Source organism: Gloeophyllum trabeum (genome assembly GCF_000344685.1).
Source record: "Gloeophyllum trabeum ATCC 11539 unplaced genomic scaffold GLOTRscaffold_00010, whole genome shotgun sequence".
In the NCBI taxonomy this organism is placed as follows: Eukaryota; Fungi; Basidiomycota; class Agaricomycetes; order Gloeophyllales; family Gloeophyllaceae; genus Gloeophyllum; species Gloeophyllum trabeum.
Window position 1 is genome coordinate 496,994 of NW_006920419.1, and position 18,251 is coordinate 515,244.

Consider the following 18,251-nt stretch of genomic DNA (forward strand, 5'->3'; position numbering starts at 1 on the left):
GAAAGACAGGAGGGTTTTGTACACGGCTGTTGTTATACTTAGGCTCCGTTCGGTTGCACGGCCGCGTCGCGGCGCTCTCAAGGCGCCACAGCCAGCTCGGCCGCGTGGCAGTGCTTTTAGTGAGAGGCGATTGGCTGAAAGACTGTTTTGGCGTCGTTGGCCGCGACGCGGCCATGCATCCGAACGCAGCCTTAGCGTCGGCAACGCTTCTGGGGAAAGCAAACCGAAGCGCGTGCTCGAGAAGCGGCGCTCGGCACGAACCGAGCTGTAAGCCACCTCCCATGCCTGTCGATTGTGGATTGTTGATTATTGTAGCTCAACTTCTAGTCCGTGGAGGGCAACTTCATGCCTTACCAGTATCCCTGGACGGGTAAATCAACTTCGGTGCAGAACAGCGAAGCTGGTGGGACATCTAGTGCAAGCCAGCATGACACCATTCATCGGATGCCATGCACATGGGATACACGATATAGCTGCTTGTATTTGGAAGGTGTGTTTGTCCCCCGAATGCGTACAGTACCGGAGGGTAAGCAGTGAGGATGGTAGGTGCACCGATTCTTGAGATACCACACTCCCCAACGATAAGCCTGTGGCACCACTGGTCTTGCTCAAGGTAATCCTCTGACTCCCCTTAAGTCATTCACAATGCATCAATCAATGCGGCAGCGCATTTGTATAAAGGAGCTTGAGCGATAAACCGCCACTGGCTCTGTGAGCGCCTCAGCCACATTGCTGGAATTTGCTCATGTTTGTCGCGGCTCCAGCCACAATATTAATGGCCCTGATGATTGCTCGCTTCACCAACTCGCTTTCCAGAGTTTCGGGGACCGTGACGAAGTTGAGTTGATTTATTCAAGCCTTCCCGCCTTCTCAAATATACTAGTCCCTTCCTGCCGGAGATATGTATAAAGTGAAATAGCGCGAAGCTCGTAAAATAGCAAAGATTTGGGTGCACTCAATTGAAACCACCAGACCTCTCGCTACGATTATCTTCTATCAACAGCACATTCCGGGTCCCTCCTTACTTCTCCAATGTCCCGTAGCTCAACGTCCTCTATTCCGCGTTGAGACTCTAACCTCGGTCCAAGTCGTGGTGTGCGCGGTGAGACAAGCCGTATACTGATGGACATCGTTCCTGTTGAGGGCGGTGCCCAGGAGATGTCACGACTGTTCGACTCTGGCGGCTCGGCCGCTTGGTATAAATTCAGCATCAGGCGCGATGCCATAACCACTGATATGCTGCTCGCGAACGTGGAGAGCACGCCCCTGAGCGCATCCTACGGGCTGTCAGTGAGAGCAGTGGCTTTCGTGAGGCAGACGCACGTCTGCTAGCTGACCATAGCAATGGGAATTCATGTGAGACGAAAGAGCAGCGGCGGGTGAAGGGGTCAGAACATACGTAGAACGTCAGGATATTAGCAAGGTTGGCGGCGGCCATTACTCTGCTCAGAGGTCAACCTGATTCCCCAATTGCTTCACCATGGATCCGCAGAACGCACGTAAAATATATTGCCCCTGGAGGAAAGGATGCAATCATCTCTCCGTACTTGTATCCAAAAATGTGTAGTTACACTCACCGTCTCTCAGCAGGACACGAACCAAACTGACTCTTCCGGTCAAGCTCCGTAGATGCATGCTCGGCGCACGCCACGTCCGGAGCACGGTCAGGACGAAAACGAAGACGTCGTAGATGAACAGTGCTTCCCATGCTGTCGCTTGGTCTGCATTGTGGAGCCGGTAAGCTACGGTGCAGTAAACTAAAGCATGAGGATTACTTACGGATGCCACTGGGTGGAATCGATGCAACGGTTAGTATATGTTGTTCGGTTTGAAGGGACTCGCAACTGTCACTGACGCGTCGAGAGATGTATCAATATGGCACCCCGACTCTTTCGAGGCAGCTGACGTCGTTCCGCCCAGTATTGCCCACTATTCAGATCTTCATTCTCTGAGCTCCAAGTCCTGGACTAGAATCCAACTCACGCACGAGACCGCCGCCAGCACCGTAGCAAGGGCTATCAACATGCCTAAAATACGGCGATCGCAATTCCACAATGCAAATGTGCGGACAATCAGAATTGCTGGAAGGCGTCGAAACCGTTGCATTCCCTAAAACGATGAGTGGAATGTGTGCTCACCTCCAGATAGTATGGTGTTGACCATTAGAAGCCCTTGGCGAAATAATGCTTCGTGCTTGCAGCTATCGACGTCTCAAGTCAGGGGACTCGCGTCCGTCATCCTGCATCTGTGATCTGTGACCTCACCTCTTCCGTGAGAACCAAATGTGAATAAATGGAGAAATCGTCAATGCAGGAAGGTGACTCACTCTTGGGGAGACATTCCTGAAGCTATATATCGTGACCGCTATATTTCCACCGAATGCAAGGTAGCGATTCAGAAGGAATGTCACAGAGCCGTAACTCCATTTATGTGTCCATACATAACGGATTTCAGGAATGAACGTAACGAGATGATCGTAATAAAGGAAGGCTATCGTACAGGGGAGAAAACGAGTTAGCAAGGTGTACTAGGTAAAGGGAGGGTTGGGCCGAACTGACTAATGGAGGCAAGATGGAGATAGTCGCGGAGGAGTCTGCATATTAATAGGAATCAGCTGGGTAACAGTACAATCGGAGCTCGCAACTCACAAGTCCCTTTCAGCAGATGCAGGGTTGTTCATATCTAAGGTGGGCTATTCGCCACAGATGTTCTCGTATATTTATGTCTGGAGGGGCGCCCCCAATCCCTAGAATCCGAGTCGGAGGAAATGTTCTACCGACTGCCATCGTGACGGGCACTATGCCGGCCATCAAGCTTCAAGTCGTATAGCAATCTGATATCACCACAAACGCAGCTAACCCGCGCTATTCCCAGGGTATGAGGCTTCATACCATTCAGAACAGTAGGGGCAAATCACGTCCATGTTACCGAGGCGCGTCAATCTACTAGATCAAATGTAGACCGTGAGTATAGATATCTTACACACCTTGGGACTGATTACACACGTATGTGGATTGAGCTCGTTTTGCAACGACCAAGGCTGTCCGAACTTCCGGCGGATATAGCCAGAGTTCTCCGGATGATATCTCACATCTTAGGTCGCAATGTCTGCGTTCCATGCTAATGATAGTAACCTCCAGTAGGTTTACTTCGAGAAAGGCACCTACCTCTATTGTCCAGGGCCTGTTTGAATGCGCCATTGACGCCACATGTCACTATCTTCATTAGTCGCGAATCGCGTACAGATACTTTTTATACTCAAACGACGCCACCAACCTCAATCCTTATATTTGCGCATTATCCTACACAGCAATGACTCTCCTGACCTCTGCAATATCTCCCAGTTCGACGTCTTGACCTCTGCCCTGAGGTTCCAAGCGCGGTCCTAGACCTGCAATCTGCGACGTGAATATTCCGATACTTTCTGTCGTCCCGGGCGTGCGAGGGGCTTCGAAGCTCCTACTGAGCGATCCCCATGGATCTGCCTCATGGTGAAGGTTCAACATGAGACGAGATACCATGACAACGGAGATGCTGCTCGCGAACGTGGAGAGGACGCCTCTGAGTGAATTCTGCGAGCCATCAATGACAAGGAGCAACGCATACAACACCGTGACCCACATCTGCTAGCTTATTATGACGGCTCTTGTCAGATGGAACAATCGCGCCAGGTGAGGACAAGCACACGTACATAAAATGTAAGAATATTGGCAAGGGTGGCGATAGCCATTATTCTGCTCGAAGCTCAACCTGCTTCGTGATTGACGCATTATGCGAGGACAAACGTACGTGAAGTACATCGCTCCTGCATGCACAAACCGCATTAACCGTTGATATTCCTACGCTTTCAGATCATATTGCGCTCACCGTCTCTTAACAGTATATAAACTATGTTTACTCCCGCGGCGGATTTGTGTAGACGCATGTCCAGGGTGCGATAGGTCCGGAAGACGGTCAGAGCGAAAATGAGGACGTCGTAGATAAGGAGCGCTTCCCATGCCGTCGCTTCGTCTACATGGGTTAATGGGTCAAGGTCGATAAGCACAGAAGAACGGGGTTTCTTACGGATACCGCTGTATAAATCGCGTACATTCATATGTTACACATACTCGGAAATAGTTGGGTGGCTGTTACTGACGCATTCAATGAGACATCGATATGACACCCAGTCTTTTCGGAGGCAGCAGACGTCATTCCGCCCAGCATCGCCCACTATTGAGGCCTTCGTTATTGATAATCGACTATATCTTCCTGGATAGAACTCACGCATGACACTGCAACGAGAACTGCGGCGAACCCGAGCATGATGCACAGAATACGGCGACTACGGTTCCACAACGCGTAGGTGCGTGTGGTAAGAATAGCTGTAATTAGTCCAATGACGGCTCATCAAAACCGGCAAGCTGTTGAGTGAAGAGTACGCATACCTCCAGAAAGTATGGCGTTCACGACGAGAAGCACTTGTCGGAACAATGCTTCGTGCTTGCAGCTGCGCAGATTCCAGGTCAGCACGGTCACCCCCATGTCATCCTGCACATCTGATCTGACCTCTTCCAAGAGAAATCAATCGTCAATAATTCCAGGCTCATGGATGTGAGTTACTTACCCTTTCCGATAGATTGATGAAACTGTAGACCGTTACCGCTATGTTTCCGCCGAACGCAAGGTAACGGTTCAAAACGAAGACTACAGAGCCATATGTGCGAATATGTGCCCATACAAAGCGAATCTCCGGAATGATCGTAAGGAAATGATCATAATACAGGAATGCTGCACCACGGATCGCAGTCAGCAAAGGATAGAACGCCGGTGCATGCTAGGACTGACTGATGGAAGCTAGATGTAGATAATTCCGAAGAAGCCTACAGAGATGTTAACACAGAATGTCATCGTAATCACGCAGGAGAGAGGACTCACAAGTCTCGCTCAGCAGATACCGGGTCATCCATGCGAAGAGAAGCGTGCAAAAGTGGGGAAGTCGGGCGAGAATGCGTATATAAGTTGGAGGAGCTGCGTTTCAGCGGACGCATCGGGACAGAGGAGTTACTATCATAATATCATTGAAGGTTGTCAGCTTCTCTATGAGGGCTCTGACGATTGGTCGATTCCCGTGTACGAGGTGCGTCCAACTGCGAGGATAAAGGCACAAGGGGCAGATTGGCGCCCAAAGCCCTTTCGCACAGGCGCTATTCTGGGTTTTATGCTATACACCGTCGTCTCGCTGCTCCAGAAATGTAGCTTCGCTATATCCCGAATAAAATTCGTCATATGTAGAAACTTTGCAGGGATTGCGTGCCAAAGCAGTGCTTCGACTGAGGTGATTCGCTTGTGCAGAGTAAGCCTAGATCATCATTCTCACTGCGACGAGATGTCACACGAACCTTGCCGGTGTTTATAGACGTATATGCAAGGTCACGCCATCGGCTTCTGCCTCGGATTGACAGCATCTCCCGTCCCTGAGCGCGCAGGATCTTGGTGTGTCCGTTCCTCGATGATGCCAACACGATCGCAAGATGAGCGCTGATCGTGCGTAGTATCAGCACCTTTTCGAAGACACCGTTTAATCGCAGCGCCGCTGGCGCAGCACCGTCGAAAAGCCCATTATCTAGTCGTGGGACGTGTTCGGAAGTAATTGAGTTTGCTGGCCGAAATGCGAGGAAAAGGCGGGCAGCGATCCTGAGGTGTCGGACAGTTCGATACTTTCCCCGACGAAGGAATCTTGAGCTCGCTCATACAGGTTTAGCATCAGTCGGGACATCAGCGTCACAGAAATGCTGTGGTTCAAGGTCAGCATCTAGTATGTATTAGGGAGTGACAGACCCTACTTGCTGGCAAAGGTCGATAAGGTGCCTTTGAGTAACGGCTATAGAGAAGGTTTCAGTTCGGGCTCTGCGCGCGCCGTTACCGAACCTACTCTAGCTAACTGTGAAAGTGAAAGTGAACTGAGTCTCACCGGGAGTGTATATGCGGCATGCGGCTTACATAGAATGTTAAAATGTTGCCAAGATTGGCAAGCGCCATGATACTAACATCAGTATTAGCGACGTAACAGGTACAGCCACGGAACGAGGCAGACACACATGAAATACGTTGCACCTGGAGAATCGTCCACGACGTGAGAGACGGAAATTTGCATAACTCCAACGGTGACATACCATCGCGCAGGATTAGCCTTAACAACCCATTACGGAAGCGAGAGGATCTAGATGCGCTTCCAGACGTGTACGCCTTGTATATAGTACAGGCGAAGACCAGCACGTCCAGTGCAAGCAGGACTTCCCAAGCCGCGGCGGTTCCTGCGAGGGGTATGTTTCTACCCAACTCCCTGAAGCAGAAGTTACTCACTTATTCCTCTATCCAATGCAAGGGTAGCATTAGCTGTGGTTCCAGCGAGGCACGGTGAATCACGCACGTGTAGGCAGAGTCTGCAATATGGCATCCAGGGAAAGTGGTGGAGATGCTACTCCTGGACGTGATTAAAGCCCACTTTCATAATTCGCGACTAAAAAATATGAAGCTCTGGATTTCCTGGAGACTTACACAAATGATACTTGACAGCGCAATTCCCGTTCCGATGAGCGCGAAAAGCACCTGGCGGTTGCAGTGGCAGAGAGCATATATACGCAGCATAAGAAGGACTGTGGAACGGTTAGGAATATTTATTCCGCATAGATGGAACTTCGTCTCACATGATACGAAGCCTGTGCTCGCTATAAGGGCGAGCTGCCGAAAAATTGTATACGCCTGGCAGCTTCGCTATCCTTGAGCGTCAGATTTCGACCGTACGACGACAGCTGACAGACCTCTAACACGCCGTTGCATCAGCGAGGATGGCCCCATTCACGTGAAAATATACTCACGGACGGCGAGACATCGTGAAAGCTAAAGTAGGTGACTATGGCGTTGACCATGAAAGTGAAGTAACGGTTGACGAGGAAAAGCGCTTTTGCGCCGAGGCTCCGACTGGACCATACGAACGAAATCTCGTCGGCTATGGTGATTAGATGGTCGTAGTACAAGATCGCTGTGAGACGAGTCAGACACAATAGCCTTGTAACCAGAGGGGACTAGGCTCAACTTGCTGACAGCAGATGAATGCAATCTTGTATAAATCTGAACGATGACAGGTCATTGACAAGGAGTATCTTACGCCAGCGGAGACAGGGCTGACATTGCTCGTTGATCTTGTGCTGTAAGTTGTCCATCGAGGGCGGCAGGATAGGACATGTCACCGATAGGGAGCAAGCAGTCCTGTGAGGAAGACTCGCTAGGACGAGGTGAGGCTAACGTTAAAAGCACTTGCGTTGCCCGATGTGAGACGGTTTGGAATCCACCCCAGTTCGGATAATGCGGGATGCAATGCAGAACACCACCACCTTCGTTAATAGCGCAGAATGGAAGCAGTTAAGATTCCGAAGAGATTGGCAGATTGGCAATCCGAGCATACCCTGGTTGCCAACCGTGATCCCATATTGCTTGTAAGAAGATCGATGCCCTGTGCGACGAGTTGCCATCTCCGTCCGAGTAACAACTGGACGGGAGTTTCAACCTTCTTCACAGCCTAACACCGAACATGTGGGACTTCGGATCGCCGATTCGTACTGTGAACAGATGACCTTCGTGAACGGCACAGGTCGGGACTCGGGACCGTAGGAGCGACGAATCCTCACGTCCCGAAATCAAGTCTCGAATTCAGTAAGAACGGGACCGAGTCACCCTTCTCAGTCTTGTCTGTATACATACTTGGGATGTCCAGAAGGTCATCGTCAGAGCCAATTTTTGTCTTAGTAGACCGAGCTGGCCGCCTGGCCTACGAACGAAAGTTTAGAAGCGCTTCAGATGTTCAAACTCCGCGCACGTGTGGCTTGGGCTTAGTTCAAGCTCAAGTTGGTGCACGCGAATCAGAACGGTCGTACAGGCCACAGCCTGAGGACCAGCTGTCCAGATTAATCTCAGCGAACCACGCAGTACTCAAGTATCACCGGATCGTTAATTGAAGATGTACTAGAGAAGCCAGTGAAGCTGTCCGCTACCAAGGCCGAAGATGCTAATGCTACATTAGATGGTATCACATCCCGCGGGTATTTTAGTACAAACAATGTCGCAGCGATCAGTACAGCGTTCACACTCAAAAATAATCAAGCAACCATCGAGATCACACCGCGCAGTCTTGCTCTTAGTCTAATCAAACGTCCGTTCGTCAGACTCATTGACAGTCTGGATATCGCGCCGTCGTCTGACAGAGAGATCCTCCAGCGGTAGTTGCTCCTCCAGATCTTCGTCTCTATCCCGCAAGGTCTCTCCGGCCACGCCGGAGCGGAATGTCATGGGCCGCAAATCCGTGCCGTGTCCGTCGATCACGAGGTTGGTCGTGAAGGCCGCCCCGAATACCTCGAGGGTGGTACGGGATGAGTTGAGGTCGCCATTCTGGTGGATGTTAAGCATTAGGCGCGAGAGCATTGTAACAGAGATGCTGAAAATGAATATGTCAACGAAGGTCGAGAACAGCAGGACAGCTTGGGCGGGGACAGTGGGCGAACACTTACTTGCTGGTGAAGGTTGATAGGACGCCCTTTATCAGAGGGGCAGACAGCTAATCAGATACCCAGATATTGAGCATGCAAGAGTTTATATCAGCAGCCAAAGCACTGACGTAGAATGTCAGAATATTGGCAACAGTGGCCAGAACCATGACGCTATCAGAATGCAAGTCAGCTTCCGGCACGCTGGGTGCATAATCAAGCTACCAACCTATAGTAAATAGTGCCTACATACAGCAATCATAGACCTATGAGTGACCCATCAGAATCAATATCTGGCACACTCACCGTCTCGTAGCATGAGGTTTACCAAGTCGCTCGTCCTCGTGAGAGTGAGCCGGGAATTACGAGGGCGGTCACCCAGGGTCTTTTTCAGAGTCAGGGCGAAGACTAGGGTGTCCATCACCAGTAACGCTTCCCACCCTGTAGCGGTGCCTGGAAATGTACAAATAGGCATACTAGAAACCAAAAACGGTAGCAACCCAGCCATGCACTCACGGATGCCCCTAGAGTGAGTGGCAGAATTTGCATGGGTTCCGACCGTTAGATATGATTATTTGAGGGGACTTACGATTCTCGATCATAAGCGATGTGACACCCAGGCGAGTTTCTGATATCGCTATGCCCTGAGAGTACTTGCCACTGTCGTTGAGAAGGACTGTGAATACAATGAGGAAACAGATACTCGGCGATATAACGTACCACGCTAATGCCCGCCAATGTGATACCGACAACAACTAGACCCACCAGGACCCGCCGGCTACATCCGTAGAGAGCGTAAATACGCAGGACCAGAAGTACTGAAACGGGGGAGTCATTTATACACCCTCATGGCCTGGAGCGGGACGTGCTTACCAGCAACAATAACCGCGGTAAGAAGGACGGACAATTGACGGAATTGCATCGCAGCCTTGCAGCTACGTAAAACATGAGTGAGTACGCCGAATATACAGCTATGTCAGGGCATTCACCCCTGCGTAAGAGCTTTAGAGGTAATCGAAGGCGTGAAATACTGCAGAACCTACTTCTAAACTGAAGTCCTTGAATTCAAGGACTGTCGCAATAATATTGACGAGCAGAGCGTAATAGCGATTGGCAAGAAACAAGGCCTTGACCCCAATCCTTTTACTTCGCCATATATACACCATTTCTGGTACCAGGGTTATGATATGGTCGTAAAATAGGATGGCTATGACAACTTAGCCTTAGCCGGAGGAAAGCGGGCGTAGAACCGTACCGACTGCAAAGACGTGAGCATAATTTTGAATTAATCTATAGTGGCAATTATTCAGATTACGGCGCAACATAATGCGAAACGGAAGGGCTTACATAGCTCGAGCAACGGATTCAATGTCCTCGTCTGCGGACTCTACTTGATGCTCAGAGATCAACATTGTTCACACCACAAGAGCTTCAGCCAGGGCGACTCACCGCTCATGACGTCTGAGACATGCCAACTTGCAGCGACCTTGGCGCGATCGCTGCAGTCCGAATCGACCCTGGGCTTATGTCGAGATAAGAGACAGGTTCTACCAGGCTAGCGCGCCGCGGGATTAACGCTTTCAATGAACTAGCGTGATCAACGCCGCGGACGTTACTGGCTGCCAGTGGATTGATGGCGTCGGTGCCAAGTCTAAACGCCTCGGGGTCGGGCAAGGCCACCGTCGTCGTGCACGCTGCAGTCTGCTGGGGAACGTCGACGCCCAGAAGACGTTCGAGGTTAAGAAGGACAAAAGTAGCCACGGCCCACCGCTCGCCCTATCTTCCGTGATCTCATATTCCCGAACCATAGCACTGGCGCCACGTTATTTCAGAGCATAAGGGCCTTGCCGAAAGGGGGAATGAAGAACGTTCTTCGGACGCTTTGCCCTTGTTTGCATGTGTGGGTTCCTGCATGGACGACACCCTCAGATGGGACTTGAATGGTTATAAACTCTATTTTTTTTCGGAATCGTTTCCCGCCCGACAAAGTCTATGGTATCTGTCGCTCTTCAGCGCTCAGCGGCCTTTGAGGTCATCTATCGGTCAAGGTTTCCCATCATGTGGTGGTTTTTCCAGAGTATCCAATTCCCTTCAAGATATCCCGTCTACACATGCTCGACACTCCGCATCTTCGACTTCGCCCACGAGGAGAGACCGCGAAGTTGGCATCTTCTCCTTCGTTTTTTCTGACCCTCGGTTCCCGGATGTGGGCCGCTGCCCAACCCGTCGAGATCCACACGAGCAAAACATTCGCTGTGAAGACAATCTCCGCTGCCTCGGCCGCAGCGCATCCTTAGCCCGATATCTGAGAGGCCCTTCGACTGCAGTGCTAGGCAATGTTCTACACTTGCTGGCGAAGACTTTCTCAGGAGCTCCAGAGTCGAGCCTTAACTTTGTCATGAAAGTACCTGTCTCCCGTTGGAGTGCTGCGACCCGTCGGCATTCTTGGTTAGTTTGTCGGCATCGGTAACATGTCGCTCATTCGTTAGTCAACTTAGTCAAGTTAGTGCGGATCGACTGCCCTGACTCTCACGTTATGTAGAATATTTCGTCGTGCAAGCTCTGCCAGGCGAATAGACTGCAGCGCCTTGATGCGCTCCTGGCATTCACCCACGATCCTTAGCTTGGGAAATGGCATGGTGCTCTTCTCTCTTGGCTGTTACGGTTTGTGAGCCTAGGCAAGCGCCCGCCGCCGACTGCAAACATCAAGGGATCGCCCATATTTATTCGCAATTGTAGCATCTCATTCATCAGCACGTCCGCATGGGTACTCGGACTTTTCTGTCGTTCGCATGCTGTCATGATGCTGAGTACGCGGTGGTTCGGGTGCGAGAAACAACAAAATACGATGCAGAATACAACGTTAACGCGGATTGGCCTACGCCATGAGTATAATATTACAGTTTTTGACTTCCCAGGTTTCTGTCTAATATGGGGGCTCCTCCCGTGGAATCTGGCCATTGCCAAACTGATCCGTACCCTGCTCCTGCCTCTTCCGCTTCTGTTGACCATCATGGTGCATCTCCTTACTGCTCATGCCAGCGCCGGGGTGGCCAAGACCGCTGTGGACATCCTGCGACGTCGCGCCGGTAAGAGTGTCACCGACGGCTGTCCGCTCTGCATATGGGTCGCGGTCGATCACAACGTCGCCTACCCGCGGCTGAGCTAGCGACTCCAGACCTCCCTCTGCCCTCGCTTGCAATTCTGAATGAATATAGCGTCAAAACAGCACTGCTTTGCGCCAGGAAAACCGGCAGGCTTACCTGAATTCTGCACCGCCCGAATCTGGTCAGCACTGGGACCCTGGTCGTGCGCCGGTGGGCGATCACGGCCTGTCGGAGGCGGTAGGTGCTCCTCAACTCGACGAGGTGCCGACTGCTGTTGGTGATCGCTTGGCGTCTCTTTGAACCGTGTTATTCAAGTCGTCCTACAATTTACTGTAGGATGCCAATACATACCTTTAGGGAAGACCGCCGTGTAAGAGTGGCCGGTGGTGGCCTTCTCAGCACCTGGGATGCGAGCTGAGTTCGCGTCGGTGCCAACGTAGTCGTTGTGGCGGTGGCTGGTGACTGATTCGTTGGACATGGTTGCGGTCGTTTACAATGGAGAAAAGTACAAAGTGCTGAGTCTGCAGAATCGGTACGAGAAACGTTTGTGAGGATCCATCCATTACTTTCATGACTATATATACGGGCTCTGTACTGGTGGAGAACGCCTTCATCGCTCCGCCACCGTCAGAGTTGCATCATAGCGCCATCCGCGTCATATAGCCACGTGCAGCGTCGAGGAAGCTCCAAATCCGTCTCGCGACTTCCCGAGCAGCGCACCTGGTCCGTGCGCAACCCTCTCAAATATATAGTCTGGCGTCCAGCGTTTACGATTCCTTACCACTCTGGCCTTTTGGCTTAGATCAAGTGTAGTATCTGTTCTTAATAGTTTAACCACTATTATGAGGGCACCGCCCTCATTTTTGGTTATCTAATTTTTGCCGCCCTTGACCTTCGAGCTCTGCTTGCAACTCGGGGGCGCGATGACCTTGCCACTGCACTGCCGGCTTGTGTCGTCGGGGGATCTCTGCCCTCCTTTTCGCTGCTTGTCTACGCGTCATCATTGGATGGTGCTTGAGCGTTCAGCGAATAGATTTGGTTGCAGATCTCAGAGTGGGGTGGACTCTTTCCCGTGCTCATGTTGTTGTGGATGTCACATGTGATTGGATGATACTTGCAATAATATGTATGTCCATGTAAATACAGTTGTTCCTTGGTGCTCTGTTCATTGTGCATTTTTTATTGATACTTCATAGTTCTAGTACTCTCTGTCCACCCCGTCTATTTCCATACAACTGCTTGCAAAGATGTGAATCGGAGACCTTGCGAACTCATGCGAGTTAAGCATGAGCCGGGAAACTAAGGTGACTGAGATTCTGTCCCGTTGAAGCATATGATCCGTGGTCAGCCTCACAAGGAATACAATAACATAACACTTACATGTTTGCGAATGTGGAAAGGTCTCCCTTTAACAAAGGCTATTCTATGATGAGAACTCCGCGGCGACAAGACACAGCAAGGAGTTCGTACCGAAGCAAACTACAATAGGCGTACCGTGCCCATCCTGTCATCAGTGATCATGAATAGCGAAAAACATGAGAGTCTCATGACGCACATAGAACGTCAGGATGTTTGCTACATTAACGAGTGCCATCAGCCTAGAGTGATCGTGGGTTACCGATGTAGCGTCCGAGTGCCTTGCCGCTAACCAAACGCTTACGCGAAATACATGGAGCCTATATGAAATAAGTTATAATCCCATCTAGTCTCACTTGGTCACTCACCATCGTTCAGGATGAGGGACATTATCCGTGAGGAGTCCTTCAATCTACGAGTGGTGTATCCCCGCGAAAAAGCTTTGTTTACAGTGAGGCCGAATATCAATATGTCGAATACCACTAGTGCTTCCCAGGCAAGAGCAAGCCCTGATTTCCCTAGATCTCAATCTGCTGTCCGTTCTGACGAAGTGAGGTACTACATACGTTCCCCACTGCAAGTGGAAGGTAGGCGTCAGCGCATAGAATAAGTAGAACTTGACGTACGTTCCGGGTGGCATGCTGGACATACAGATAGGGTGGAGGACCATCATATGGACTTGATGCAGCATCGCATACTGTAAGCGGTGTAAGTAAAGTGATGCGCTGCACCGGGGGAGAGAACTGGGGGGACGCACGCATATGATGCCCAAGAGCGGCAGCCCAATACCAAAGATAAGTAGCAGTACTTTCAGATTTTGTCTATACAGCGCTTGGGTGCGCAGAATCAGAACGACTGGAGCGGTCACTCGGAGCGTAAGAGCTTTGACAGGCAGGCGGCAGAGGGCTTACGGCATACAATTACTTGGCTTGCTATCATACTGATTTGGTGGAGCGTGAAGAGGAATCTACAGCTGTAACCTCTTTAAGTGGGGCTATGCGCGACCGGGATGCAGGAGAATGCTAACCCCTGAATATCAGACATCAGTTAACGTTCGCTATTATGACTGGGATGAGAGCGCACTCACGGCTGTAGACAAATCCCGAAACATGAGGCTGATCAGCACTGAGTTTATTAGGAAAGCTAAATATCGATTGGCGAGAAACAAAAATTTTGCCAAGGAGAATTTGGCACTCCAAATGTAGTTGACCTCGCAACCGAAAGTCAAGAGGTGGTCATAGTGTAACACAACTGCGGAGGGTGTGTTCAGCTTGGAGGCCAAACAGCAAACTAGATCGTGGCTCACCGATAGCCAGGAGAGTGGTGGAGCCATGAACACGACTATCGAAAGCAGTGTCAGTGAACGTCTCGGGATGCACCAATATAATGGTTCACATCTGTAGCTTGTCGTCTTCCATAGTCGTTTATGGGCGCACCAAGCACATGAAGTTGTCCCTCCCAGGCTACGGGACCACCTTATAGCTCTCGGGCGGCATACTGACAGCTTCCGTTGCCCAGAACACTGCGCCTAGATTATCAGTGTCTCTATAGTACACTTCAGCCCTTCATACGGAAGGAATCAGAATACATCTCTGGAACACGATTTGACAGAACGGTCATTTAAGAAGCGATGCAACCCAGGAACGAGCACAGAAGCATAATTCAAGCCGCAGGTGATACGTTCCAACATGTCTGGACATATAGGTACTTCAGCCAGCTACAGCCAGATTTCTTGAGATGTCTCTCGTTCCAGTGGCTCTCGACTGAATCAATCAGCATGTAGCAGAGTATCACCCAAAAGGGAGACCAAATAGCTCACCTTCAAAGCCATGGGAGGATCGCATGGGCATCTGCCCCGTCAACTTCGATCACTAATCGAGAAGAGACACTTTCAAGACGAGTGACTAAGGTGGCGATGTTCTGCCTCATGTAAGAGATTGACGGGCTTTCGAGAGTGAAATCAACAAAGACGGGCGAGTAACTGACGACGGGCGAGGTGGCTTGATCATTACTACTTGTGTTACCTTTACAGCGCGATGGATGGTGCGAACAGCGCTGTATGGAACAAAAATGCATCCTTGCATCATAGTCTACACAAGGCGACAAAGATTCTCGCCTGAAGGAAGTTCGTCAGTACACGCTGTGAGCCCATCAACTTGAACATGTTACTCTAGGCATCTATTCGAACCTCCACTGGCACTTTTCGGAATGTCGCTCTTGACGAGCCATCTTCGGTCTTGATCCACTGCCTGCGCAGCATATACCCTCCTTTCCGTGGCAACCAGTTGAAACGCACGAGCCAATAGCATATACCGATCAAGGATATCGACACGGCCACAACGGCATGAGACTGGCAAATCAATCATGATGAGCACTGACGGCACCCGATATCGATGATCGACATGATGGATGACCCACCCAATACGGCAGATGCTCGTACTGCTTGAAGCCGGGGGCGGGAGGCACGAAAGGAGCTGTGATCAAAAAGAGATTCGCGAAGAAAAACCACACCACTACAGGCTTGTAGGCACGGAACGGTGGTCTCCAATTGTAGGATCTGTACCACCGCGTGGACAATAGCATAAGACCCGCGGATACCAGAGTATTGAAGATCGCCAACGGATAGGCAGACACTTCCATGCCCAGTCACTCTGGTCAGCGGGAATATACCAACGGATGCCTATAGTACTTACTGCTCAGCATGAGTAGATACGCATCGCCAGGCGGAGCGGCGATCATGATCGCACTCGAAACCAGTGCCGTTGTGGTGAGGCCGGCAAGCGGCGTCCCAAAGGGTTTGTTGCTCGCAAAAAACGGTGACCAAGGAAGGATAGCTTCCCGACCAAGCTCCTGGATAACTAGCAGATATCTGGATTAAACACTATGACCTGAGGAGTCCGAGCGCGAGCCAACCTCGTCCGTATGCAAAGAGCGTGACGGATATGTTCCCGAGGGTGGACAGTGCGATGATGATGCTGAGGGTCTGGAACACATGGTCATTGATGGAACAGTTGAAACGAATCGATATTGTTTCCTCGCCTTCTCTATTCGTGCACCAAATAAATTACGAAAGAAGAGAGCACTGGGTTACTACCATCAGAACACGGGTGACTGATATACCAAGGAAGGTGCTGACGCAACAATTTGCCGGCTACCCAAGATGTCATCCTTGGAAACGACAGCGAAATACGCTATGTTCACCGACAGATATACCATAGCCACAAATAAGACGGCCACGGGTGCTGCGATCTTGATTGTCCTGATGGGATTCTTTACCTCCGAAAGAACGTAGTTCGCGTTGTGGTAACCGATGTACGCCCTGCCGCCTAACATTGACTGGAGCTCTGCGGTTGAAAGCCTACCAAGCTTACCAAGCAACGTTGAACATCCCAGTAACAAGCGAATTGACGTCTTTTGTAGTGTCTTCCCACATCGTGTTCCATTCCAGATTGTGAGGCGCTTCGACTCCATCTTCGAGCCCGAAACCGGGCACGCCGAGGAGGTGGAACACGCCAGAGAGGATTATTGCAAGCAGAACAAATACTTTGAAGATGCCTACCCAATCTTGCATGCGGATGCCCCATTTCATAAACATACCATGCATTGCGAGGCAGAACATTGTGCAAGAAATTCCGACCAATCTGACATTCCAGGTGCCCGGAGCAATACCTAGCGCATGAAGGACATCTAGAGAGACTGCCTTCAACATCTTCTCCTGTGAGATGATATCAAATCACATACATTGACCGAATGCGGTACTGTTGGCGGACGTCCAGCCCTGGTATTCCACATTGTCAGTTCCACAGGGTGTTGAATGCGCACTTGGACGCTTACTATGAACAGAGCATATGACGCATACATGCACGAAACCAGGTACCTAGGACGCCTGTAGAGGTACTCCATGTACGTTTTCTCGCCTCCGCTCCGCGGTAGTCCCTATGAATGCGGTGAGTCCATTGAGGCATTGAATTGAAGAACGGAGTTGGGTACATACAGTACCGAGTTCCACGTATACCGCTGCGCCTGCTGCAGCGATAGCGGCGCCGATCATCCACATTAGCATGGTCACCCCGACGCTTCCGGCGGACCTCAGGATGATACTTGGTGTCGAGAATATCCTATTCTCCGTGTCATTGCAACGATCGCACTCTCATTATTCGATGACTTGCCCAGTACCAATTATGCGATTGAATATGAGGAATATGGCGCTGACGACACCTTATCTCCAGCAAGTTCAAGCGTCCGTTAGCTATCTGAAAATGCAAACAGACTCACCGAGGCGTCTTCGGGACTCCGGCACTTCTTCAGGATTGGCTGCATCTTTCCCTACAAAGCAAACTAAGAGATCAGACTTGGAATCTGCTAGGTAGTGCGTACAGTCATCATCCTCATTCAAGGGACCTTCTAGTAGCCTATCTTGTACCAAATGCTCGCTATCGAAAGTGGTTCCTTGCCGATCTAAAAGTGGTTCTCTTTCCGATGAAATGGTCCGTCCGGTTTCAGATACCATTGTCGGGAGCTTGAATGCCTATGACCAGCTATGACTTAGACAGACGGCAGGGAGTCAGCTGCGTCCATGGCACGTTCTAATCCTGGTGCCGGCCCAACATCGTGTATTCCGCAAGCGCGCTATGGCGTGATGGTTTCGCACCACTATCGTCAGAGCGCTCCTCTTGCCTTTGGTGCTGGCAATCGAAGACCAGGTCGCGGTGTGATCTTGGGCTAGCGAGAATTCGACGGGAGAAGGAAGTGCGCACATATGGCATGCCTGCTATGGTACCGGTGATTGTCGATATTCAGAATTATCAGGCGTTTCACCTTGTAGTAGCTTGCACTGACTTTTGCAGATTTCGCGCCCAGCACTCTCCCTATTCTCAATGTGAAACTGCACATCTCCATGCTTCTCAAGAGATGCCATGCTTTCAGCATACACAATTCCAGCCTGGGTGAATTGTATATCTATTGAACAGCTTTGGAACAGCTTGCAGCCACGTAGTGATGGTACGTGGCGTCATTAATGTCCATCTGCTACGGCTAAATACAGCAGTTCTCGACCCACCCAAAACCAGGAGGAGCCGAAATTTGCATCAACCCATACTTCACAGCTCCCAGAACATCTCCTCGCGAAAACCGACATACGGGCCTCAGGCCGGAGGAAGGTCCACGTTCGACTCAACCAGTCGATGGGTGGCGTGGGGACTGTGGGTACCGGAGGCCTCGAGACTGGCCCGGGGACCTGCTCCACGGGCGCTCTCTCTAATCTATC

At 50.7% G+C, this 18,251-nt stretch overlaps 4 protein-coding genes across 4 annotated transcripts; all 4 read right to left on the reverse strand.

The window, feature by feature from the left end:
* Positions 1 to 986: 986 nt before the first annotated feature.
* Positions 987 to 2,025, reverse strand: GLOTRDRAFT_130873 (uncharacterized protein; the record flags this gene model as incomplete). The annotated part of the gene is made up of 8 exons (XM_007869664.1): positions 987 to 1,277; positions 1,324 to 1,332; positions 1,400 to 1,442; positions 1,500 to 1,515; positions 1,578 to 1,721; positions 1,780 to 1,787; positions 1,856 to 1,929; positions 1,984 to 2,025. 8 exons carry the CDS (start codon positions 2,023 to 2,025, stop codon positions 987 to 989), a joined length of 627 nt encoding a protein of 208 aa, XP_007867855.1.
* A 5,992-nt stretch (positions 2,026 to 8,017) lies between these two features.
* Positions 8,018 to 9,684, reverse strand: GLOTRDRAFT_139737 (uncharacterized protein). Its single transcript, XM_007869665.1, has 10 exons — positions 9,565 to 9,684; positions 9,396 to 9,458; positions 9,243 to 9,340; positions 9,112 to 9,182; positions 9,039 to 9,046; positions 8,829 to 8,975; positions 8,752 to 8,767; positions 8,654 to 8,696; positions 8,547 to 8,593; positions 8,018 to 8,473 (listed from the first exon to the last, which is right to left on the reverse strand). Exons 2-10 carry the CDS (start codon positions 9,442 to 9,444, stop codon positions 8,182 to 8,184), a joined length of 771 nt encoding a protein of 256 aa, XP_007867856.1. The 5' UTR covers positions 9,445 to 9,458; positions 9,565 to 9,684; the 3' UTR covers positions 8,018 to 8,181.
* Positions 9,685 to 11,366: 1,682 nt separating this feature from the next.
* Positions 11,367 to 12,166, reverse strand: GLOTRDRAFT_63126 (uncharacterized protein). Its single transcript, XM_007869666.1, has 3 exons — positions 11,981 to 12,166; positions 11,786 to 11,923; positions 11,367 to 11,726 (listed from the first exon to the last, which is right to left on the reverse strand). Exons 1-3 carry the CDS (start codon positions 12,105 to 12,107, stop codon positions 11,449 to 11,451), a joined length of 543 nt encoding a protein of 180 aa, XP_007867857.1. The 5' UTR covers positions 12,108 to 12,166; the 3' UTR covers positions 11,367 to 11,448.
* A 2,989-nt stretch (positions 12,167 to 15,155) lies between these two features.
* On the reverse strand, positions 15,156 to 17,495 carry GLOTRDRAFT_106885 (APC amino acid permease; the record flags this gene model as incomplete). Its single annotated transcript, XM_007869667.1, has 12 exons — positions 15,156 to 15,335; positions 15,404 to 15,618; positions 15,679 to 15,843; positions 15,899 to 15,968; positions 16,025 to 16,067; positions 16,122 to 16,304; positions 16,357 to 16,672; positions 16,727 to 16,763; positions 16,820 to 16,921; positions 16,980 to 17,103; positions 17,155 to 17,203; positions 17,261 to 17,495. The coding sequence occupies 12 exons, from the start codon at positions 17,493 to 17,495 to the stop codon at positions 15,156 to 15,158; spliced, it is 1,719 nt and encodes a 572-aa protein (XP_007867858.1).
* Positions 17,496 to 18,251: the final 756 nt, after the last annotated feature.

Bases quoted from the DNA above. Each gene is read 5' to 3' on its own strand.
- GLOTRDRAFT_63126 (XM_007869666.1), bottom strand. From the start codon at position 12,107: ATGTCCAACGAATCAGTCACCAGCCACCGCCACAACGACTACGTTGGC. The intron at 11,924-11,980 runs GTATGTATTGGC...CACGGTTCAAAG, and splicing joins CACGGCGGTCTTCCCTAAAG to AGACGCCAAGCGATCACCAA. The intron at 11,727-11,785 runs GTAAGCCTGCCG...ATATTCATTCAG, and splicing joins TCGGGCGGTGCAGAATTCAG to AATTGCAAGCGAGGGCAGAG.
- GLOTRDRAFT_139737 (XM_007869665.1), bottom strand. From the start codon at position 9,444: ATGCAATTCCGTCAATTGTCCGTCCTTCTTACCGCGGTTATTGTTGCT. The intron at 9,341-9,395 runs GTAAGCACGTCC...CCCCCGTTTCAG, and splicing joins TACCGCGGTTATTGTTGCTG to TACTTCTGGTCCTGCGTATT. The intron at 8,474-8,546 runs GTAAGTGTTCGC...ATTCATTTTCAG, and splicing joins CTATCAACCTTCACCAGCAA to CATCTCTGTTACAATGCTCT.